The sequence below is a fragment of the Schistocerca piceifrons genome, chromosome 7, assembly GCF_021461385.2.
Source record: "Schistocerca piceifrons isolate TAMUIC-IGC-003096 chromosome 7, iqSchPice1.1, whole genome shotgun sequence".
Classification (NCBI taxonomy): domain Eukaryota; kingdom Metazoa; phylum Arthropoda; class Insecta; order Orthoptera; family Acrididae; genus Schistocerca; species Schistocerca piceifrons.
This window is the reverse complement of record NC_060144.1, coordinates 513,840,493-513,865,554: the sequence shown is the minus strand read 5'-3', so window position 1 is coordinate 513,865,554 and position 25,062 is coordinate 513,840,493. Positions and strand designations below refer to the sequence as shown.

Below are 25,062 nucleotides of genomic sequence, written 5' to 3'. Positions count from 1 at the left end.
ATATCTAATTAAACCAGTCTAAACAAGTTAATTGTAATGAAATGCTGATATCCTAATTTTCGTGACAATTGATCCTCCCTACAAAATCCAGGAGGTGCAACACTGTATGCAATGAAGTCACTGAATTTCAAAGCAGCCATAATATCCGTCTTTGATTCATAATAAAGTAACCTGAACTTCTCTGTAGACGGAAAAACTTATCTTTGTGACGCAGTTGCTGTGGAAAGCTGGGTCACTATCAGAGTGTGAGAAAAATATACGAACAACCCGGAAATATTTACGCGACATTAACAGATGACGTCCAGAAATAACTTACGTAGCAAGTAAATTCATCCATGACTTTAGGAAGCTGCAGTACGCCAGGTTTCAGAAATTAAACACAAGTTTCTACCACCGCCTGTTATTTTCAAACTACCCACACTATTTCAGCATTTCACCGATGAGAAATGACTGGGCAGATCTGAAACTTCTAACTGGAGGACACTATAGCTAGCACATATTTCATAAACTGCATCGCAGCGGTACGTTATTTCCACTGACAATATTTTTAAAATACACACACACACACACACGCGCGCGCGCGCGCGCGCGCACGCACGTAAGAGCGCGACCCCCCCAAAATGGGAAACAACATACGTGTGTAGCTGCTAATAACACGAGAGATGGGATGTTTGTACATTCGCACCAAAGTAAAAGTTCAGACAACAAAATATATCATTGCAGGTACAAGAAATTTTTGTATTTTGAAATAAAATCATGCAGAATGACTGGAACGGAAATGGAAGTCTATGTAATACGTCGATTCTGGGACCAAATACCAGGACGCGAATATGCAATTCAGTTACTGTTAAAGAAATTTATTACAAAATGTTGATTCGATAAAGCGCTAAAAACAGAAGTAAATTTTTAAAAATGAAACTTTTCGCAATTTTTTTTTTCTTTTTTTTTCCGCCTGAAGGGTATCTAACAGTTGGAAGTTTAGAGTCACTTAGCTGTGCGGGTTGAACGATGTCTTCCAACCTTACCTGCAGCTAGGCGAAGACTCGACAGCGTAATGTGCCCCTAAATATTCAAGTATATTCATAACATTTCTTTTGACGTGAGTGTAATCGGTTTGGCGACTGTAATATTTCTACGTTTCTTTCCATCCTTTTGATGGAAGCACACACTGTAATAGACCTTCACGCTCGAACTTGCAAAATAGAGCATTTCCAACACGTGAAACTCATACTTTGCTCGCTCTTGCACTTTTACTGCTTCCTCAGTCACTAGGGTGCAGAATATTATACAAGAGACAGCAAGTTTTTAAGTCACTTGTATCGTACCACCATGCTAAGTCTACTAACAATAACCACGTCTCTGTCTATGCTCTGTGCACATTCTCTGGTCACAGAGCCTATTGTCAGACAATCGGCGATCGATATTTTACTGCGATGTCTTCCTCACATAATAGTTTTACGTATACCTTTAAGTCACATTGATTTTTTATCATTACAAAAAAGGACATAAAAAGAAAACACTGTATACAAGAGAATAAAGTTGTTAACAATAATGGATATGTTGTGAAGCTATTTTCGGTTCAATTTGACCTGGAAAGCAGTTTGTTCTTCCATAACGTTTTTAAGTTTAAACGCTAGCGATTAAAACTTAATGACTGTTTTTGTACACATTCTCCATAGCTTATGAATCAAGCGAAAAAAAATAGGTTTTCTCCCCCTTGTTACAGCTTAATTTGTTACACTTGTGCCGGCCGGAGTGGCCGTGCGGATCTAGGCGCTACAGTCTGGATCCGAGCGACCGCTACGGTCGCAGGCTCGAATCCTGCCTCGGGCATGGATGTGTGTGATGTCCTTAGGTTAGTTAGGTTTAACTAGTTCTAAGTTCTAGGCGACTGATGACCTCAGAAGTTAAGTCGCATAGTGCTCAGAGCCATTTGAACCATTTGTTACAATTGTGTCCATCGGGTCTATGTTACCTGGGTGTTTCAAAATTCACATCTACGAAATCTTTAGTGGAATTTCATTTCTACGTGTCTTGAGATACACGCGCAATAGTTCTTTTCATAACAATCAGGTCTTTGCTTGCTTCTTGCTGGAATGTGTGAAATTACACAACAATCCGTGTGGTTTTTTAAGTTCAAATTACGAAAACATTAGCGCTCCAATAACGTTTCAACTGTTTCATACTGCTGTCATGACGAAATTATTTGTTTCAGATTGACAGTTTGAAGAATTAATAAACGTATTGACAATGAGAAGAATATTTCTGAAGAAGAATATCACACGACTGAGTATTCATCCTACATTTGAATCAGAAGACATACCTCACAGGGAAAGGTGCAAATGATTCAGTCAAAAGACAAAAATATCATATGGGTCTTAGAACCTATTCTACAGACTAGAAGAAACATCCAGTGAAAACATTATAAAACAGAGCTGGTCCAACAACATATGCTACATCCAGAGCAAGTGATATAAAATCATCTCTCCAAGCTCTTATGGACGAGAATATTCATATTATTGCGATAGAAATGGTTAATATCGAGGGTAAAAAATAATAGAGACGGCTGTGAAGAATTAGATCAACTTGGGCTTGAAACCTATATTGATTTGTTATTATTGGTTGGTGCATGCAGATGTATCTCCAGGTCACAGAATAAAGATACATGGTATTATGAATCAACAAAAAGTCTATGGGATCCAGAAACGGATAAAACCAAATTCCTGACGTAATATCACAGAAACGATTTTATTGCATCTCGTGTGTATTACGCTTCGATGACAAGTCTGATCGAAGAACACGGAGGGTAGATGACAAGTTAGCACCTGTAAAAGTTCTATGGGAAAAGTGGTTGGAAGTACTTTCGAAACCATATAATCCTGGCAAAAGTGTAACCGTAAAATAGGCTACAGAACCTAAATGTAAAAGTATAATCATTTCTAATAATTTACTAGTATTATACCCTAAATTAGCAGTTGGGTCGTTATGACCGGAAAGAGCATTTGTGTACAGCTCCTTTAAGGAAGGAAATCTTCTTCTTCTTCTTCTTCTTCCGTCATGCTTTCCCACAGCCTGTTGCAGCTACACCTGGTCCTTCCATCGTTTTGCAGGTCTTCCAATTCATCTTCTATCTTATGGAGTATATCGCCAAAAATGTAGTTGTAAACTTGATATGTCCTTCCGTAACAGAGGGGATTAACGAAATTGTTGCATTTTTACATGTCTTACTGCGAAACAACACAATTCGATACACACTGGTGAGCTAAAACATTAGGACCACGTGCTTCATAGCTTGTTTGTCCGTCTTTGGAACAAAATACATCACTGATTCACGTGTCACGGATCCGACAGTTTGTTGGTAGATTTGTGGAGGTACGGGGCATTAGATGTCTACGCACAGTTCATGTAATTTAGGTAATTAAGAGGCCGCTGATTTGCGAACGCGGTGATAGCGCCAGATAACGACCCAGATGGGTTCCAAAGGATTTAAATCAGGAGAATTTGGTCGCCGAGATATCAATGTGAGTTCACTACAATGTTCCTCAAACCACTGTAGCACAGTTCTGGCTCCGAGACACGGACACTTATACTGCTGAAAGATGGCATCGCCGTCGAGGAAGACATCAAGCATGAAGGGATACAGGTGGTTACCAGCTGTCAGCGTGTCTTCGATTACTACCACAGGTCTCATGCAAGCGCAGGACAATGTTCCCATAGCATAATACAGCTCTCACCAACCTGCGTCCGTTGGAACGCTGCACGTTTGGAGCACGCGTTCACCTCGATGATGGCGTTTGCAGAGACGACCATCGACCTAGTGTAGGAAAAATGTGATTCACCCGAAGAGCCGATACGTTTGCGTTGATCGACGTCGAATTCCGATGGTCCCGTGACCGCTGCTATCGTAACTGACGATGTCGGTGTCAACATGTGAACCCGTAGGGGTGGTCTGCTGCAGAGCTCCAAGTTTAACTATTTACGATGAACGGTGTGCTCCGAAACATTTGTGCGTGCACCAGCGTTGTGCTCTTTCGGCAGAAATGCCACACATCGCTATTACTTTACAGAGCAGGAAAGCCTCCGAACACAACGTTCTGTGAGGAGTGGACATCCAACCATGTAGCGCCTAGTGGTAATTTCACTGTCCTTCTGGCCCCTTCCGTAGATGCTCACGACAGTAGCACGTGAACATTCGACCAGCCTCACCGCTTTCGAGATACCGTTCACAGGTCCTGCGTAATAATAATTTGCTCTTTGTCAAAGTCGCTTATCTCATTGGATTTCCCCAGTTGCAGCTCATATCTTCGCATGGGTGATCCCCCGTCCGTGTCTGCTCCGCTTACATACTTTTGTCACCCCGCACTTGTCCGCAGCCCCACCAGGCGGCATCCAACGTCGCGGTGGGCAGTTGTCATAATGTTGTGGCTTACCAGTGTATCTGTCGCGTCACTAAATCCAGTAACGTAAAAGATGGAAGGAGGTGAAAAAACGAAGAGTACTATCAGCAGTGTGTTCACAAAATACAATGCAGCCATTAAAATTGCAGCACTGTGAACTCGGGATACAAAATTCGGCAAACTGGAATGAAATACACTTACACGATGGGAACGCAAATGTTTAGCATTCCAGCGCAGCAGCATTAAGCAGCCAGAGTGACGCCACCATATTGTGTGCGTAAAGGTAGATCACGCAGCTGGTTCATCATTTAGAAATAGCATTTGAATGTATTTGCTTCTGAAGAAATCGTGCTATACTCAAGTACGTGGGTGAAATGTCTACCTTCACGGGTCGGAATTCGTCAACCGCATAAGCTAAATGTCGCAGCCTGTATCCTGCCAAACCATCCACAACTATAACAATATTTTCATCCTATTATGCTGTCTACAAACAATATGAAAAATGTCGTTATTAGTACCCTACATCGTGCTGCAATTTTAATGGCGAGTTGTACACACATTTACAAGGCATGGAATTAAATAATGTCAGGTTTCTTGCGGCTCCAGTCCAATAGTGTGTCCGCTACGTTTCGGAAGGCACACAGTCTTCCGTTCCCATCTGTTGAAGTGCAGGGTATGCCATCCTAAATGTCAAAACACACTGCGAACTGAGGTGACAAGAAATCCGAGAAGCTTTTATTTCGTTCACAAACCGCGAAAACCTCATCTGGAATGAAAATATCCACGGGTGAACTGCCGGTCTACAGTGTCCAACGGGCACAATATTTCTTCAGGTGAACTGACGGACTGAGCTCCTGTGAACGTGCCGGCACTGAGATCCGTACGCTATGGCTCCTCAGAGGGAACTGGGTTCGGTCGCGGAGGCGTTTAAGCATTCTCCAGATTTTCCAGTCACCAGAAACGCCGCTTGGTGGGTCCTCTATTAGTGGATAGTAGATGGGGGGCTCATCTAAGGCGCAACTTAGGAAACGGCGTCTGGATTTGAGTCTGCTGGGGCCGTACTCTAGGCCAAATATTGAGTGACGGGCATCAAAGGTTTGTTTTAGCTTCTCGGTATGTTCATGGGCTTTCCTACGTGAGTCAGGGTTTGTGAAACCTGCGGCCCTGTGAAGATTTTCTATGGGGGTTGGTTTCATGCAGCCTGTCACTATCCTGCATGTTTCATTCAAGCTAATATCTACCTTTTTTACGTGGGCGGATCTGCACCATACCGGGTAGGCATATTCGGCAGTTGAGAAGCACTAAGCTTGGGCTGAAGTTCTGCAACGGTAGGTTTGGCACCCCATTTGCTATTGGACAGCTTTCTTATTAGGGAATTTCGTGCTTCTACTTTTTGCGTGTTTTTTCGCAATGATATTTGTATGTCAATGTTCCGTTCAGCACGACGCCAAGGTAGGTGGGAGTATCTGTGTGTTCTAGTAGTGTCCCATCCCAGGTAACATTGAGCCTGTACTTTGCCTGCCTCGAGTTCTGATGGAATGCACTCACTTGAGTTTTGGAGGGATTGGGTTTTAGAGAATTCTTTTTGTAGTAGGTTGACATTGTAGAAAGGGCGGTTTCTAGTTCTCCTCGATGGCTTCAAACCTGTTGCCTTGAACTGTTATTGCCAGGTCGTCTGCATATACAAAAGTTTTGGTTTTGTCTGGAGTTGGTTGGTCATTTATATATATGCTGAATAGGATTGGCGCCAGCACGCTCCCTTGGGCTAGCCCATTTTTCTGATTCCGCCATCGACTCTTTTTCCCCTCAAGCATTGCGAAGAACTGTCTATTTTGGAGCAGGGATTCGATTATCTTGACTAGGTGGTAGCATTTCAGGATCTCGTAGGTTTTGTGCAGTAGTGTCCGGTGATCTACTGTATCATAGGATGAACTTAGGTCGACTAGTGCCAGCCCGGTGATTAGTTTATTCTCAAAACCATCCTCGATATGTTCCGTCAATGCCAGAATTTGACTGGTACAGGAATTTCCAGGTCTAAAATCTGCTTGGTGTGGAATTAGCTTCGAGTCAACGATCTTCTCTGTTTTGTTGAGGACCAATCTTTCATAGAGCTTAAACAGTTGGCAGAGAAGGGTTATGGGTCGATAGCTGTTCGGAGACTCTGGGTCCTTCCCGGGTTTAAGGAGAGCCACCACTTTTGACTTCCTCCACAGTTTCGGGATTTGAAAGGTTTCACGGCACGCGTTAAGAAGTCCAAGTATCAAGTCCCTGACGCCAAGGCCGAAGTTTTTAATCTGTTCCACGCAAATATCATCAAACCCAGCGGCTTTCCCATTCTTCATGGTATTTAAGCCATTGTTCAACTCTCTCATGGTAAATGGTTTCTGGAAGTTGGTGTTTTCCGTTGGCAGTAGGCGTGTGATTTTAGTTTTCTGACGTTTGGAGTTGAACTTGCGCCTTAGAAGGAGTTGGTTGGCCACCTGGTTTGGAGTTACGTTGGCCGAGGCCTTACTTAGCCTTGGGTCACCATCCAGTTTCTTAATCAGGTTCCAGGCTATTTGGAATGACTGTAAATTACAATATAGTCCTTTCAGAAAGCATGCTGAAATTTATAGATCTTCATTAATTTCTTAGCTCTCTCTCCTAAATTATTTCTTAATTTTGGCCTAACAAGCCTGTAGGTGGAGAGGATTCTCTCAATGGATGCAAAGAATTTTTAATTTTCTTTCACACGTGTTCAGTACAATTTACATGCTATGGAAAATAATAAGAATCCCAAAAAACACATAACTAAAGTAATCTCACGTTTGTAATACGGATCCAACGCTGGAACTAAGCATGAATTGTTACATATACATAGTTTTTACAGCCATGTGCTTAAAGAAAAGATTGTGACAATTCTGCAAAGTTCTGGCTGGCAATATACAAAAATTAAATTAACCAATTTTTGACAGTTTAATTTATCAGTTTTTCCACTGACAAATTAGTTGTAAGAACGTGTTAATGTTTTGAGTGAATTAATCATTATAATTTAAATTGAACTGTTTCACTAGCAATATGAAAAACAAAAAAACGATTAAACCAACAAAAATCCAGTTTTACCCATTGGGTTGGTTTTTTAAATATCCAGGTTTTGCTCAGTCCTGGTTGTCATTTTTATTTGATAAGTAATTCAAACACTGGAACAGTATTCTAGAACTGGTCGCATTATCATCTTGTATGTGGTTTACTTTACAGATGCATCGCATTTTCTCAGAAACTTTCCAACATACCCACGTCTTTGAAAAAAACTGCGTTCTGTTCAACAAGATCGTTGATTGATTCATTATAAAGTTTTGTTTATTTTTAACAGAATCACTCTTTATTACACAACCACAATTGGTTTCAACCTACAGTGGCGACCTTTAGATGCTACAGAAGGGAAAATAAAAAAGTGTATATTAAGACCTTAAAACTGGGGAATCCAAAAATGTTAAATATATGAAACACTAGCCTTTTTCTTGAGGCTTCTCTTGCTTATGCATTGGACGCATATATTGCTCCAAATACCTCCTCCCTTCTTGGCCTCTTCCTCCTTTTGTCTATCCAACTCATCCTCCCACTTCTATTTGCCTATCTCCTCCTTCCCATTCTCTCAGTATTTTTATCTCTGTTCTCCTGCCCCTTTTTCTAACCATCTCCCCCCCCCCCCCAACCACATCTTCCTCCCCATCTATCTTCCCATTTCTGTCTCCCACTCTTCCTTTTCTACCAGCCCACTACCCTTCCACATTTTCCACCACCCTCATGCATCATCCCTTCCTCCCTTCTCTCTCTCTCTCTCTCTCTCTCTCTCTCTCTCTCTCTCTCTCTCTCTCTACTTCTCCTCATGCTGCTCTGTCCATCTGCTCCTCTGTCCATCTTAATCTGTCCCAAGTCATTCTCATTGGCACGTGTAGTCCCTCCAATAGAGTTCAATGAAGCAGGCCAGTACCATTCGCACAATATGTCTGTCAGAGTGGACAGGCTACATATTAGGAGCTTGAAAATCATTTATTTGCTGCTCACACACTGGTCATCATGAAAATCAGGTCGATAAAGCAGGCCAATATAACTTCAAGACAATACAGCTGTAATGCAGGGCAGCCTACATGTGGAGGCACATAAAACTGTTTGTTGCCCTCATCATGTAGGTTACCCGGCAAAGCAGGTTGATCTGGCAGGCTGATACTGCTCCGACACAGCATGCTTGTCATACAGAGCTGTCCATAGCTCAGGGGCTGGAAAAACCACATTTTTTCCCATATCTCTACTCCTATTGGAGTTAGGAAGTTATCAACCTCACAGTGCTGGTACTAGTGAAGTCTGTTGTTTCTGTGTCAAATTTGGTTGAAGTCGATCCAGAGGTTTGAGAGACTACCTCAGACATACAAATATAACTCTGCTTTGTACACTCAGTTTGTTAGGGGTATAAGTGCAAATATTTTCATTATATTAATTGGTGACTGAGACAGTGTACTGAATAACATTACACCAGTGTTCACTTCATTTACAGACTAATAACTGTAGCTATTAGTAGTAGTATGTTTTTAGATTGGTTAGTGCCTCCAACCCCATGTAGCAAGAGCTGGCCTTAATGCTTATTTTACCCTGGGCAGCAGGTCAGGTGTTGAAGTATGGGCACATGGAGCAATTAGTCTATACTGAAAGGCAAAGTCCACTTAGTGGTGCAGTTACAACCATGCAGATAACATCAAGTAGTAACTGATGTGACGTGTTTACAGGAAGATTGTTTCTAAACAGAGATAAGACTACTAACACACTGAAGTGAGTACATACTAAGGTGGCGCCGTGGTTAGCGCACTAGACTCGCATTCGGAAGGATGACGGTTCAATCCCGCGTCCGGCCATCCTGGTTTAGGTTTTCCGTGATTTCCCTAAATTGCTCCAGGCAAATGCCGGGACGGTTCCTTTGAAAGGGCACGGCCGACTTCCTTCCCCATCCTTCCCTAATCTTTGAGACCGATAACCTTGCTGTTTGGTCTCCTCCCCCAAACAACCAACCAACCAACCAAAACTAAGGTACCAATGATCACAATATCTGCTCTTATACCCTATCACCCTGAATAACAGATGTGAAGCCTGCAAGTATTTTATAAAAATTTGAAGAACAGTCAAGAACTTTGTGAGATTGATGCAACTAACATTTCCCCATTATATATATATGGCCATCTGAGTATCTGAGTGTTTATTTGAATATCATGCAAAAATCTGAATTAAATGGAACTTTTCGAGTTTTTTGCTAAAAATATTTCTCTGTTTAATGTTATACATGTATTTATATATTATAGACATTTTTAAAATATTAGAGCAAACTAACAAAATCTGAAGTAAATCGGGGAAGAACTATTTGAGATTTATGGTTACTATATCAAACAACATCTTGTCTTCGTACAGTAGTATAGATATAGATAAAACAACCTGCTAACACTCCCAGAAGCGTTTTGCTGAATATTTCATTATAGGTCGGATCGAATGGAACATATCCTGTACCTTATAGTTTCCAACAACCTTGTAAATGGTGACTCCATTTGTATTTTGAGAGAATCGAGTCCTGAGACGCAGCCGAACCAGTTAGAGTTGTGCCTTTTCCAGGTGGCCGGGTCGTCCTTCAAGAACGGCTTCGTGCGGATCCTGCAAGGCTGGAAGGGCGGCGAAGCGGCCGCGGGGGCGGCGGCGGGGGCGGCGGGGGCCGCGCCGGGGGCGGCGTCTGCGCCGGGGGCGGGCGGCGCGCCGGGGGCGGCACAGCGGCAGCAGCAGCCACCGCCCTCCCCCACGCCCGCCTCCGGCTCCTCCTTCGACGCGCTGTCGCCTCGCACGCCGCCCCCGGACTCGAAGAAGGTAGGCGTCCACCTGCATAGGAAGGCATCTAGCAGTATTTCACATCTGATAAGGTGGCCTGGTACAGATGCGTGTAAACTTGTTGTTTCCAGTAACGAATTCAGCTAATATCGTTCTTCTAAAACGCAACTGACTTTTTATTCTCATTCCATATTTCTAGATTTTGACAGCCTTCTCACAAGCGGTTTCTTATCAGATTATGAACATATGGACTATCATCTCGTTTCTTATCAGATTATGAACATATGGACTATCATCTCAGCTACGCTACTGGATTCGTGATTTCCTGTCAGAAAGGCCACTGTTTGTAGCAGCAGTCGGGAAGTCATCCAGTGGAAACCGAGTTTACATCTGTTCACCAGGAGAATATTACAGCCTCTCTGCTTTCTTAATCTACACTATTGTCCATTAAAATTGCTACACCAAGAACAGATGATAAACGGATATTCATTGGAGGAGTATATTATACTAGAACTGACATGTGACTACATTTTCACGCAATTTTGGTGCATAAATCATGAAAAATCAGTACCAAGAACAACCACCTCTGGACGTGATAACGGTCTTGATACGCCTGGGCATTGAGTCAATCAGAGCTTGGATGGCGTGTAAAGATACAGCTGCCCATGCAGCTTCATCACGATACCACAGTTCATCAAGAGTAGTGACTGGCGTACTGTGACGAGCCAGTTGCTCGGCCACCATTGACGAGACGTTTTCAGTTGGTGAGAAATCTGGAGAATGCGCTGGCCACGGCAGCAGTCGAACATTTTATGTATCCAGAAAGGGCCGTACAGGACCTGCAACATGCCGTCGTGCATTATCCTGCTGAAATGTACGGTTTCGCAGGGATCGAATGAAGGGTAGAGCCACGGGTCGTAACACATCGGAACTGTAACGTCCACTGTTCAAAGTGCAGTCAGTGCGAACAAGAGGTGACCGAGACGTGTAACCAATGGCACCCCATACCATCACGCCGGGTGATACGCCAGTATGGCGATGACGAATACACGCTTCCAATGTGCGTTCACTGCTATGTCGCCAAACACAGATGCGACCATCATGATGCTGTAAACAGAACCTGGATTCATCCGAAAATATGACGTTTTGCCATTCGTGCACCCAGGTTCGTCGTTGAGTACACCATCGCAGGCGCTCCTGTCTATGATGCAGCGGCAAGGGTAACCGCAACCATGGTCTCCGAGCAAATAGTCCATGCTGCTGCAAACGTCGTCGAACTCTTCGTGCAGTTGGTTGTTGTCTTGCAAACGTCCCCATCTGCTGACTCAGGGATCGAGACGTGGCTGCACGATCCGTTACAGCCATGCGGATAAGATGCCTGTCATCTCGACTGCTAGTGATACGAGGCCGTTGGAATCCAGCACGGCGTTCCGTATTACCCTCCTGAACCCACCGATTCCATATTCTGCTAACACTCATTGATCTCGACCAACGCGAGCAGCAATGTCGCGATACGATAAACCGCAATCCGACCTTTATCAAAGTCGGAAACGTGATGGTACGCATTTCTCCTCGTTACACAAGGCATCACAACAACGTTTCACCAGGCAACGCCGGTCAACTGCTGTTTGTGTACGAGAAATCGGTTGGAAACTTTCCTCATGTCAGCACGTTGTAGGTGTCGCCACCGGCGCCAATCTTGTGTGAATGCAATGAAAAGCTAATCGTTTGCATATCACAGCATCTTCTTCCTGTCGGTTAAATTTCGCGTCTGTAGCACGTCATCTTCGTGGTGTAGCAATTTTAATGGCCAGTAGTGTATATAAACGGTTTATAATACAATTTGAAAAGTCTAAGAAACGATTTAGAATACGTAATGAAATTACTAATCAGTCTAGATGGCAAGGATTTATTGATAACTAGAGGAGGAGGAGATTAGTGTTATCGTCCCGTCGACAACGAGATCATTAGCGACGGAGCACAATCTCGGATTAGGGAAGGGTGGAGAAGGAAAGCAGCCTGGTGCTTTCTGTACCAGCTGCTGTAGCACCCTGGCGATGCCGTCGTGTGCGTAGCGCAGTCTCCGACAATCTCTGTGGAGCTGCTGCCGTAGTCAGCTGCACTGCCACCGACTACGAAGGAACGGAGTGTTCTGATCATAGTATGAAGGCTTTCACGACCGGATGACATATCTTCTGGTAAACCTTGCGGGATGTAAGGTCGTGGTCCATGAAACTCTTCAGCTCCTAACGTTTCGTCCAGTGCTTCGCTGGATATCTTCAGAGGGGTGTTTCTCCTCCGGTGAGTCTTGCCGACTGACGGGTCGGACGTCTGAGAGCGACTTATGTATCGTAGAAAGTGGGCGTGACCAGAGTTACACGTGATATGCAGAGATAACCTTTGTCAGAGATAAAACTTAACTATCGATCGTAATCTTGTCACGGATAAAACTGTCTAGCAATTTTGTAGTGCTACTGTCCAAATATCACTAAGTTTCATGGTCTCTTCTTTCCGATTAAAATTATCCCTATGTTTATATATTTCAATTGCTTCTCTACAAAGCCGTGGGTAATAGTTCGTCGTCGTAGATAAAAGTTATGAGACAGACGGATGGAAGCTTGAAACAACAGATTTTTAGAAAAATAACGCACACAGACAGATACTTACATAAAAACTCTAACCACCATCCAAAACAAAAAAGAGGTGTGATTACAAGTCTCGTTGACAGAGCCAGACGGATTTGCACGCCGGAGTATCTAGACGACGAATTAAAACATCTGAAGCACGCTTTTGAGAGAAATGGCTACTCAAAGAAAGAAGTAAGCAGAATTCTGCACCCAAACAACAAAAAGCTTAAGGACAAGTCCGAAAAACGATGGAAGAATACAGTCTCTCTCCCTTTTATAAAGAAAGTAACGGATCAGATTGGAAAGATTTTAAGTAAACATGATATTAGACCTGTTTTTAAACCAACGAAGAAAATTTGTCACGTTCTTCGGTCTGTAAAAGATAAACGCGCTCCTCTATCAGCCAGTGGCGTATATAAAATTCCGTGTACATGTGGTAAAGTTTATGTTGGAACAACAAAAAGAAGCGTAAATACACGGTTAAAAGAACACAGAAGTCTTTGCCGATTAGGAAAAACAGATAAATCGGCTGTAGCAGAACACGCTTTTCAGCCAGGAAATCATCAAGTGAAGTTTTCCGAAACAAAAATTTTATCTACGACGACGAACTATTACCCACGGCTTTGTAGAGAAGCAATTGAAATATATAAACATAGGGATAATTTTAATCGGAAAGAAGAGACCATGAAACTTAGTGATATTTGGACAGTAGCACTACAGAATTGCTAGACAGTTTTATCCGTGACAAGATTACGATCGATAGTTAAGTTTTATCTCTGACAAAGGTTATCTCTGCATATCACATGTAACTCTGGTCACGCCCACTTTCTACGATACATAAGTCGCTCTCAGACGTCCGACCCGTCAGTCGGCAAGACTCACCGGAGGAGAAACACCCCTCTGAAGATGTCCAGCGAAGCACTGGACGAAACGTTAGGAGGTGAAGAGTTTCATGGACCACGACCTTACATCCCGCAAGGTTTACCAGAAGAACGGAGTGTTGCCGTCGGAATCCGTCACAGCTCCTGTCGTCGTCGAGCCCGCTCGCCAAAAATCTTCTCTGTCGTTGGCATATCTTCTCGTGATTTATATGCCGACAATGTACTCCAACATGTGAATAATATTCGTCGTTGACCTGGTTGCTATGCCCAACTAGTACTCTTCTCGTTAAAGATTGCTACAGTCTAAATTGTTTGGGTGTAATTAAAGTCACAATGCCTTTAGTTTGAATAAAGTTGCCGGCCGGAGTGGCCAAGCGGTTCTAGGCGCTTCAGTCTGGAACCGCGCGACCGCTAAGGTCGCAGGTTCGAATCCTGCCTAGGGCATGGCTGTGTGTGTCGTCCTTAGGTTAGTTAGGTTTAAGTAGTTCTAAGTTCTAGGGGACTGATGACCTTAGAAGTTAAGTCCCATAGTGCTCAGAGCCATTTGAACCATCTCAACTCACAACAACTGATAATTAACATGTTTTCAGACAATATGTTCATAGGTGACCAAAACCATAAGTTCGCAGATAACCTGACCTAGAGTCCATATAACAAAGTTCATTTTTCTTAAGTAATCGACCACCGTCTTCAGGTCCCTTTCTTCCTTGGAATCCACAGAACCCACAAAGCACGACTACAAAGTGCAAGTGTCTCCTCACTGGCCAGTTCAAATTACACAACCGTCGTCGCTTTCTGCGCTGTGCCCGCTCCTTCTCTTGCTCATATCCGCACATAAATTCCAATAAACGCGGGTACAGTAGGTGCTCTTTACGCTACTACTAATTACAGCCATTTTTTTCACACACACACATCTTTCATCACTCTAGTAAAAGGAAAGTGAGACGTTTTGCTATGCTTTATAGCGACATGTACTACTACATTGTGCACCTCTAAACATATTCAGATAAACCCGGCGTAATTTTCGAATATCGATGGAGGCAACTTCACGGGTAACCTTGTCTTTCAGTTCTTATATTATGTGTGGATTTGTCTCATAGACTTTGCTGTTCAAGTGCCTCCGCAGCAAAAAATCAGATGTTATTAAATCCGGCGTATGTGGTGGCCATAAATGTTTGCTGACAGTTCGTTCCTCAGTGAAGACATCATGGACTTGTTCCAGCGATACCTTAGACGTGTGACATGTTGCCCCACCGTGCTGAAAGAAGCAGTGTTGTGTTTCATATTCAGTGAGTTGAGCGCAAAAGGTATCAAAAATTCACATATATGCAACCATGTTGAGGTTAGTGTCAAAAAGTATCAGTCAGTGATGCGCTTTCCTGTTACACTGCACTACACGCTGATTTTTTCACTGTGTAGTGGTTGGTGACACACAATGTTATGGTTCTTCTTTGTCCAGCACCTCGTGTTCTGTGAACTGAGATGACTGGAAAGATGAAACCATACTTCATCACTCATGATGTAATGGAAATGGTCTAACAAACCATCACTGATGTTGTTCAAAAGCCACGTGCAGTAATCTACACGTTTTGGTTGTCATCCCCGTAATTGCTGCACAAGTCACATGATATGGCTTCAAATTAAGGCTTTTCAATATCCGCTGGCAACTTCTCCTAGTTACATGCGCCTGTTGGGCCAGTTTACGCCTAGACTTGTTTGGGCACCGAAGAATTCTTCAGCGAGTGACTGCAAGAACTTCTGACGTGTAAACTGAAGAAATCCTTTGTGATTTTACATTTTGCACAGATCTGTAGGTGCGCCAATTTTTTCATAGACTCCGTATTACTGTCTTTGTTGGTAGACCTCTATCCGGATACTTGACCCCAAAAACTTCGCAAGTACCTTAATCGAACCTGTTTTCAGATATGCTTCCACAGTTTCAATTCTTTAAAAAAATGGCTCTGAGCACTATGGGACTTAACATCTATGGTCATCAGTCCCCTAGAACTTAGAACTACTTAAACCTAACTAACCTAAGGACAGCACACAACACCCAGCCATCACGAGGCAGAGAAAATCCCTGACCCCGCCGGGAATCGAACCCGGGAACCCGGGCGTGGGAAGCGAGAACGCTACCGCACGACCACGAGATGCGGGCTTTCAATTCTTTCTTCTATCGAGAAAGTCCTTTCGCAGAACGCAAAGAGAAACGTCTATCTTCACTGATGAAATAAACTGAAATGGTGACAGAAGAACGCTACCAGTCGATTACTACATAAAGCCGTCCATTGTTGTAGCTATCTACTCTATTTAAGAAGTCAAAATTTTCATTCGCATCGAAAGGGTAGGCGGGCTACTTTTAACTGTGCCATCTTGTGTAGTTCAGCCCTGCTAGAGCGTAATGGTAAGTTGAGTTTTCTATGGACACTCGTTTCCTGTAGCTAAGCATTGCGACTGATAACAAATTGTGTGTATTGCTTCATTATACAATGCTTCCTTTTACACTGTTTACTCAAAAGCTTTCGAACATCCTGAAACTTCTGTGTGGCGCATTTACAAGAAATCTCTGCTTGTGCCACAGATGGGCGGCGTGAACAACAGCAACTGCTGCGAGGCTTCCAGCCGGCCGGGCGAGCGGCGGCACTCCAGGGAGGACGGCTCCGACTCGTCCAAAGACTCCAGCCTGCAGAGCGACACCAGCGTCGACTCGGAGGACAGCTTCGCGTCCGTCATCTACGTGCCCAAGTCTGACCAGCAGCAGCAGCCGGTGAGCCACGGGCGGCGGCTTAGTGCGCCAGTTACAGTGTACACAGAATACCGCGCCCGATAGATGCGCAGACGGCAGGGCGCGCGTGGGGAGAGCGGCAGTGGTGGGGGTTACAGGCAGGCGCTGTAGGGGAAATGCCAAGTGCTGGAAGGGAAGTGCCACTCCAAACCGAAACCTCCGCTCGAGTTCTTGTAAATATTAGCTGGAGCCCCTCCATGCTCACTCTTGTATGGTGATCAGTCTAAAAGATCTGTCACCTCTGCTTGGTTAATATTTAAAAAGAATTTCGCCCAGAATCAGCGATTTATTTTCGCCTGGCTTGTTAACCACTTGTAACTTTCAGAGAAGCGTCATGAGCGGCGAATTTTGGGTAACGCCTATACATTTCTCTAATTGCCATAAATTTTTGCTTCTTTTGCCAAAACGCAGCAGAATTTACACAGTCTCGCCTCACTAACATGTTGTGCAGCCTCAGTTGCAAAGAATTCTAAAAAAGTGTTTTATTCAGTTTATTGAGGAATTGAGAAAAGTAATCAGCAATTTATAAAAAAGCACATTCTCAGTAAAAAATAAATGTGTAATGTCTTCACTTATGTTGTTCCAAAATTCCAAAACCCATAGCATTTCTTGTTTCACCATCTGTCGATGCACCTTACAAATTGCATTCTTTCATCGAAAAAGTCTGTAGTTATTGGAATAAAACTATAGATAATGAAGTTTTGCATAATAACCATATGGCAAAATATTCTCCTCTTTGCATGCTATCATTAGCCAAAATCTCATTCCAGTATCTAAAAAAATGGTTCAAATGGCTCTGAACACTATGGGACTTAACATGTGTGGTCATCAGTCCCCTAGAACTTAGAACTACTTAAACCTAACTAACCTAAGGACATCACACACATCTATGCCCGAGGCAGGATTCGAACCTGCGACCGTAGCGGTCTTGCGGATCCAGACTGAAGTGCCTAGAACCACACGGCCACTACGGCCGGCTTATTCCAGTATCTCAGTATCTCAATCCGCTCATGAAATATGAAGAAAATGTTCCACAACATTCTGCCTTTACTACCAGTGTGGCGCGATCACAAATGAGTGTGCTACATCAGACCAATTTTCTCAAGATTGGTGACAGATATAGACCTGCACGCAAGTTAGCTAAAGCCCATACTCTGCAATATATTGTGTAATATGCAACAGATGCAAAATCATAGCGACCTCTATTTTTCATTGCAAACTTTTTCGAATTTCGCGCAGTGTCTCACTTCCATGTAAATATCATAATAAATATGACCACTAACGAAATGATGGCACATCATCATGAACGTCACATATGAAGTTATAAGGAAATCATAAATGATTTTTTTACTAAATAGTTTCCGTAAAATCGTTTGAGGACGATTGCAGGGTGTGCGCTTCGATTCTGTCATCACAGTGAGTCATTCACTGGCTGTAAGCAGGCAATGTTGGCCTTACCTTCCCAACAAACGAATGAACTCGCCCAGCGCTTTGTTGGAAGTAGGTCACTGCACATCGTCCACAGTGTCCTACATGGGTTACAGCCGACGTGTGAGCAGTGGTAATAGGGCAAGTGGGCCAGAACCAGCTACCTCCTAATTCATAAATTATATTCAGTTATCAACAAGTTTGCAAATCAAGGTACTGAGATCTGTTATACAGGGCGATTCAGCTTCTCTTACCAATGTCCTTTTATGCAACCCCACGTGACAGAACAGTGTTGTTGGCCAGTTCGCTCTGGAGATGTGAAGCACATCGTCAAAAGGTCTCAGGAAACTTGTAAAATATACGAAGACATCATAGATGTATTGTAAAAATTTTATTTACAAAACTGCATGAGCACATTAATGTGGCAAGACATACATTATTCTTTTCATTTTGTTATTTACCTCAAATTTTTTACTTCCACACTTCCTGTTTTTATATCTACTGTTAATTTCGTAGTTTCCGATGGTGACACACACTTTATAAGAAACGTTTCTGTACCATTTACGAAAGGTGACGTGCTACAAATAGAATAAACTTACAAAGACACCCAAAATCTACATGACGGCACCGCTAATTACACAAAGAAAGATTGAAGATTCTTTGATAAATGTGCCATAAGTAAGGAAGACTAAGTACTATAAACGGAATAAACTTACAAGGACATCAAAAACCTGTATGATTACACCGCTAATTACATAAAGAAACATTGAAGACAGTTCGGTAAGTACGGCAGAAGTAAGTTATACCATGGTCCAAAAATATCTTGTAACCCATGGCCAATCCTCATATGTATTTTTTATGATATCATTCCCTTTGCTAACAGTTGCCCAAAGCTCTGAGAGGGAACTTAAAAACATCGCTTACGTGGCTGTCGCCTGTCTTGGTACCGTTCCTGATACAGATGTAGTGTGGGTGGCAAAAAACATCGACAGGAGCAGCTGAATCACTCAGCAGCATGATACCACTCCAGTTTCAGATTAAAATAAACCATCTCACCATAAAAAATAATAATCTCATTAGGTGGAAAACAAAAAGTTTTATTATACTAAAAAAATATGGAAACATACATAAAATCTTTAAAAATACAAGAAAGGGATGCTATGAATCTATTGAAGTACCAAAAGCGGTTTTTGACAAAGAACTTCAAACTTTGAAAATAATAACGCTAATATAGGCAAAGCTCTGAACAACCGAAGTTAAAATATTCTGGGTTTTTAGGCCAAGTCATATTTCTTCAAACAATCGACGTTTCGGCCTCTGTGCTGGGATCTTCTTCAGAATTTTGTGGTGTCCACGGTAGATTGGGCCCAATCTAGAGTCGATATCACAAGATCGTGAAGAAGATGCCACAACAGAGGTCGAAACGTCGACCGTCTGAAGAAATACGACGTGGCCTAACAACAAAGAAGATTTTAACTTCAGTGACAACGGGACAAAATCCTCCCAACTTACAATCTCAAAAACTGGTCCTGATAAAAAACAGGGACACATGTTAAACAGGAAATAAATCGAAGACGAAACTGTTCCCTTCTTCCTCAGCTTTGGGACGTTAAAATTCACGAGTCCAACCATAACAACATAAGCACTGTATTCATCCCTCCTTCCGTAATGAGTCTGAATATGGTGTATTGCGAGGGTATACTAAAACTAATACCTCCGAGTTTTTCATGTGAAAATTCTCAAAGCTTTTTAAACAAAACAAACTTTATTAGCATTCCACACCTTTATTCTTCTTGTTTACATATACACATCAAGAAAAGTTTTACACCACCCCTTTTCTCAGAATTCCTGAAGATAGACGTTGACTGTGGGTATTGTATAACAGACAAAGTCCCTTTGACTGTTCAGAGATGTCACTAAACCCGCCCAAAGATGTAAACAACCATGCATGAGCAGCGCCTATTAGACAAGCGAGGTCCGACAGCCGATCAGTTCCAGTCATTCCACCAGGAAGGAGGTACACGGCTCGTGTTGTCTGTAGTTCAACCATGCCTGGACGGACAATACCGCGGTTGGACCGCGTCCGCATTGTTACTTTGTGCCAGGAAGGGCTCTCAACAAGGGAAGTGTCCAGGCGACTCGGAGTGAATCAAAGCGATGTTGTTCAGACATGGAGGAGATACAGAGAAACAGGTACCGTCGATGACATGCCTCGCTCCGGCCTCCCAAGGGCTACTCCTTCAGTGGATGACCGCTACCTACGGATTATGACTCGGTGGAGCCCTGACAGCAGCGCCACCATGTTGAATAATGCTTTTCGTGCAGACACAGGATGTCGTGTTACGACTCAAACTGTGCGCAGTAGGCTCCATGATGTGAATCTTCACTCCCAACGTCCATGGCGAGGTCCACCTTTGCAATCACGACACCATGCAGCGCGGTACAGATGGGCCCAACAACATGCCAAATGGGCCGCTCAGGATTGGGCCGGCCGCGGTGGTCTAGCGGTTCTAGGCACTCAGTCCGGAGCCGCGCGACTGCTACGGTCGCAGGTTCGAATCCTGCCTCGGGCATGGATGTGTGTGATGTCCTTGGGTTAGTTAGGTTTAAGTAGCGCTAAGTTCTAGGGGACTGATGACCACAGATGTTAAGTCCCATAGTGCTCAGAGCCATTTGAACCATTTTTGAACCAGGATTGGCATCACATTCTGTTCAGCGATGAGTGTCGCATATGCCTTCAACCATACAATCGTCGGACACGTGTTTGGAGCCAACACAGTCTAGCTGATAGCCTTAGACACAATGCCCAGCGAGTGCAGCAAGGTGGAGATTCCCTGCCGTTTTGGGTATCATTATGTGGAGCCGACGTATGCCGCTGGTGGCGATGGAAGGCGCCGTAACGGCTGTACGATACGTGAGAGCCATTCTCCGACCGATAGTGCAACCATATCGGCAGCATATTGGCGAGGCATTCGTCTTCATGGACGACAATTCGCGTCCCCATCGTGCACATTTTGTGAATGACTTATTTCAGGAAAACTACATCGCTCGACTGGAGTGGCCAGCATGTTCTCCAGACATGAACCCTATCGAATATGCCTGGGATAAATTGAAAAGGGCTATTTATGGACGACGACGTGACCCACCAACCACTGTGAGGAATCTACGCCGAATCGCAGTTGAGGAGTGGGGCAATCTGGACCAACAGTGTCTTGATGAAGTTTTGGATAGTATGCCACGACGAATATAGTCATGCTTCAGTAAAAGAGGACGTACTACTGGGCATTAGAGGTACCGGTGTGTATAGTAATCTGGACCACCATCTCTGAAAGTCTCGCTGTACAGTGGTACAATATCCAGTGTGTGGTTTTCATGAGCAATAAAAAGTGCGGAAATAACATTTATGTTGATCTCTATTCCAATTTTCAATACAGGTTCGGGAACTCTCGGAACCGAAGTGATGCAGAACTTTTTTTGATGTGTATATTTATTTCTCAACATAGTCACCCTGGCAACGAACACATCTCTCTCAACCGTCACAGTAGAATGGTTGACTTCGTTGATGAAGCTTCAACTTCATCTCTGCTTTCAATGTTGCGTCACTATGAAAGTGAAATCCTCGACGGTATTCCGTAGGTAATGTAAACAGGTGAAAATCAGCAGGGGTCAAGTCGGGACTGTGTGGAGGGAGGTCGATGACAGTGAACCCAAGGTGTTGCCGGCCATTGTGACCTGTTCTAGGCGCTTCAGTCCGGAACCGCGCTGCTACTACGGCCGGAGGTTCGAATCCTGCCTCGGGCATGGATGTGTGTGATGTCCTTAGGTTATTTAGGTTTAAGTAGTTCTAAGGGACTGATGACCTCAGATGTTAAGTCCCATAGTTCTTAAAGCCATTTGAACCCAAGGTGTCGGATCGTTGCGGATGCCGTAGCGCTCGTGTGTGGTCTGACACCGTCATGGTGAATTAGAGGGTGCTCCATGTGTGGACGAACTCTACGAATTCGGCACTGGATTACAGCACGCTGTTTCTCAGGCAACGACATAGTTACGTACACCGGCATGTTACACACTACAATTCGGAGCCCTCTAGTGGCAAAGGTCTGCAAATATGAAGACATGAAGAATAAAGATTTAGAATGTTAATAACCTTTGTTTTATTTAAAATGTGTAAGACTTTTTACTTTAAAATTTCAGAGGCATTACTTTTCAGCACGCTCTCTTGCTAAACATGCATGCCTCGTTTGGGTCTTCTTCGACGATAGATCAGCGTGCTGGCCAGCCTGGATGTGGTTTCCAGGTGGTCTCGCACATCACAGTAGGTGAATACGGGATTGTAACCCATGTTCCTCGTTAGTCACATGCTACGTAAACATCTATAACATTCGCACCAGAATTTACTTTATACGCAGACAGATTGGCTACGCTTCTATCCTGAAGGATGGGGGGTTGAATAGGAGGCAGATGACCATGGCTATTTGGATCAGAATTAGAATCTGAAGAACCCAAATTGATCAGATCTTAGATCGCTTTCTACCAATCTTTTCCATTCCGTAAATAATTCGTGTTAGTACACGAAAACCGAAATAGCATATTACAAAAATAAAAATTAGTGCAAGACTCACATCTGCGTACACATGCGCGCGCGCTCACACACACACACACACACACACACACACACACACACACACACACACACACACACAAATTATATGATTCTAGGGTCATAAAAAGAAAATAGCTTTAAAACTTACATCATTATTTGCCCTGTGGGTAAAAAGTCCGTGTTCTACAGCAAACGACTTGTTCCTTGTGATGGTAAACAGCTGCCCATGATGACGTGGTTAGCATCCTCTTCCGCCATGTTCTCGCACGGAGGTGATTCACTCAAATGCTGCAGATGCAAGTGCAGTTTAAAACCTCCGTGACTGGTACGCTGGCGGAACATTGTCACGAAAAACCGCTTCCGATACTCGCCAGAGTCACGCCAAGGAACTTCTGGAACTGTCTCTGCACAGCGTGCCGTCCCTTACAGCGGTGTGAGTGACGCAGTCCGCCGTTCCAGTTCTCTCTACTTTGCAGTCACACATACTGTAAGAGGGCTGCGTGGGGCACATGGTCGTATTTCATCGTCCCATTGCGTGCTGGCTACTTCGTGAGCTTGTCAGCTACTTCGCTTCCTCTCGCGCGGCAGTGGCCCCCCAATCACACCGTAACGGTCCTTTTACGACTATGAAACCCCTGCCTCTTGTTCTACAATCTGATACAGCAAGCAGTAGCTAGTGTTTCTGATTAAATGTTTCTTCAAGAGCACCGGCCTGACTTCAGTTTACGTGGGACACGTGAGGACCACAGCTACACAACTTATGCTACGGTCGCAGAACGCTGACGACCTTTCCCCTATCACGTGTAAATATTTGGGATTAATATGATTCACAGAATTAGTGACGATGCCAACACTGAAGAAAAAATGCCACGAAATATGCGGAACATAAGACAATAAGTTTGGTATCTCATTCAGAAAAAATCTAATAAGAGTAACGAATAGATGATTGCAATCTAAAATTGGGACGTAACTGGATGAAGAACAATTCGGCTTCAGAAGGGACAAAGGTACAACAGAGTGTTACAAATAACTGCATAAAGACACGTAGAAAAAAGATGGAAAAGTCTGCCTTATTTTTGTTGGGATGATTTAGTTAAATGCTGCTTCCAACAAACGAGTAATATCACAGTGTAAGGAACAATTATCAAGTGTATAATATTTGCTGAGGACATGGTTTTGTCTAGTGAAGCTGAAAACGCAGTTTACTGTATGCGAAGAAACTGGAATTAAGGTAAATCTGAAAATGACAAAGGCAAGACTTTTACAAGACACTCAATGCAGATAAAAATGAAAATTTGTGATGATTTAGCGGAACTATTTCATCAAAACAGGTATCTAGTTCGCAAAGTAACCACTAATATGATATTTAACCTACATTAATAACACTCTAGAACCGCCTTTTCTGTCTGTTTGAACACGCTAATCTTCAAACCTACCAGATGAATTTTCATGCGGTTTGTCACAGGTAACTTGATCGTTGTTCGGGGGAACGCATAGGCTTTCAAAAAATGGTTCAAATGGCTCTGAGCACTATGGGACTTAACATCTATGGTCATCAGTCCTCTAGAACTTAGAACTACTTAAACCTAACTAACCTAAGGACATCACACAACACCCAGCCATCACGAGGCAGATAAAATCCCTGACCCCGCCGGGAATCGAACCCGGGAACCCGGGCGCGGGAAGCGAGAACGCTACCACACGACCAAGAGCTGCGGGTGCATAGGCTTTATTTCATCAAAATCGGATCACGGAAAAAGAAGGTATCGTAATCCGGTAATCAACTTCCTCTCCTCAAAACCTGTTCAAAAACGTATCTCAGTCTCCCACTCACATTTGTTGTTGCTGCAGTCTTCAGTCCGAAACTGGTTTGATGAGCTCTCCGTGCTACTGTACCCCGCGCAAGACTCTTCATCTCCGAATGACTACTGCAACCCACACCTATTTGAAGCTGGTTACTGTACTCGTCTTTTGGTCTTCCTCTGCAATTTTATACCCTCTCCCCACTTCACTCCAGTACTAAACTGGTTATTTCTTCATGTCTCAAAATGTGTCCCATCAACCGATCCCTTCTTTTAGTCAAGTTATGCTATAATTTTTTTTCCCCCATTCTGTTTAATACCTCTTCATTAGTTACGTGACCTACCAATCTAATCTTTATCAATCTTCTGTAGCTTCGCATTTGAAAAGCTTCTATTCCCTTTTTGTCTAAACTGTTTATCAGCTGTACAGAAAGCAGATGGCAGTTATAAGAGTCGAGGGACATGAAAGGGAAGTAGTGGTTGGGAAGGGAGTGAGACAGGATCGTAGCCTCTCTCCGATGCTATTCAGTCTCAATGTTCTACGGATCCATTTCCTCACATGTATCAGTAGCACTATGGCTGCGGCCTAGGCGGTGTGACTGCGCAGCGTAAGGGCCGTGACCTGTCAGAAAGTGAACTATACGCTGGCTGGGATTGATATGGCTAACAAGGGGAGGCCACGACGTTTCGAAAACGGA

At 43.5% G+C, this 25,062-nt stretch overlaps 1 protein-coding gene across 1 annotated transcript in view; it reads left to right on the top strand.

The window, feature by feature from the left end:
- The window catches only part of LOC124709057, a 205,149-nt gene that overhangs the window by 138,957 nt on the left and 41,130 nt on the right, over window positions 1-25,062 (top strand). Inside the window, exons 12-14 of the mRNA XM_047240705.1 lie at window positions 10,032-10,097; window positions 10,185-10,277; window positions 16,328-16,513. Coding sequence (XP_047096661.1) covers window positions 10,032-10,097; window positions 10,185-10,277; window positions 16,328-16,513 — 345 coding nt within the window. The remainder of the gene's footprint in view (window positions 1-10,031; window positions 10,098-10,184; window positions 10,278-16,327; window positions 16,514-25,062) is intronic.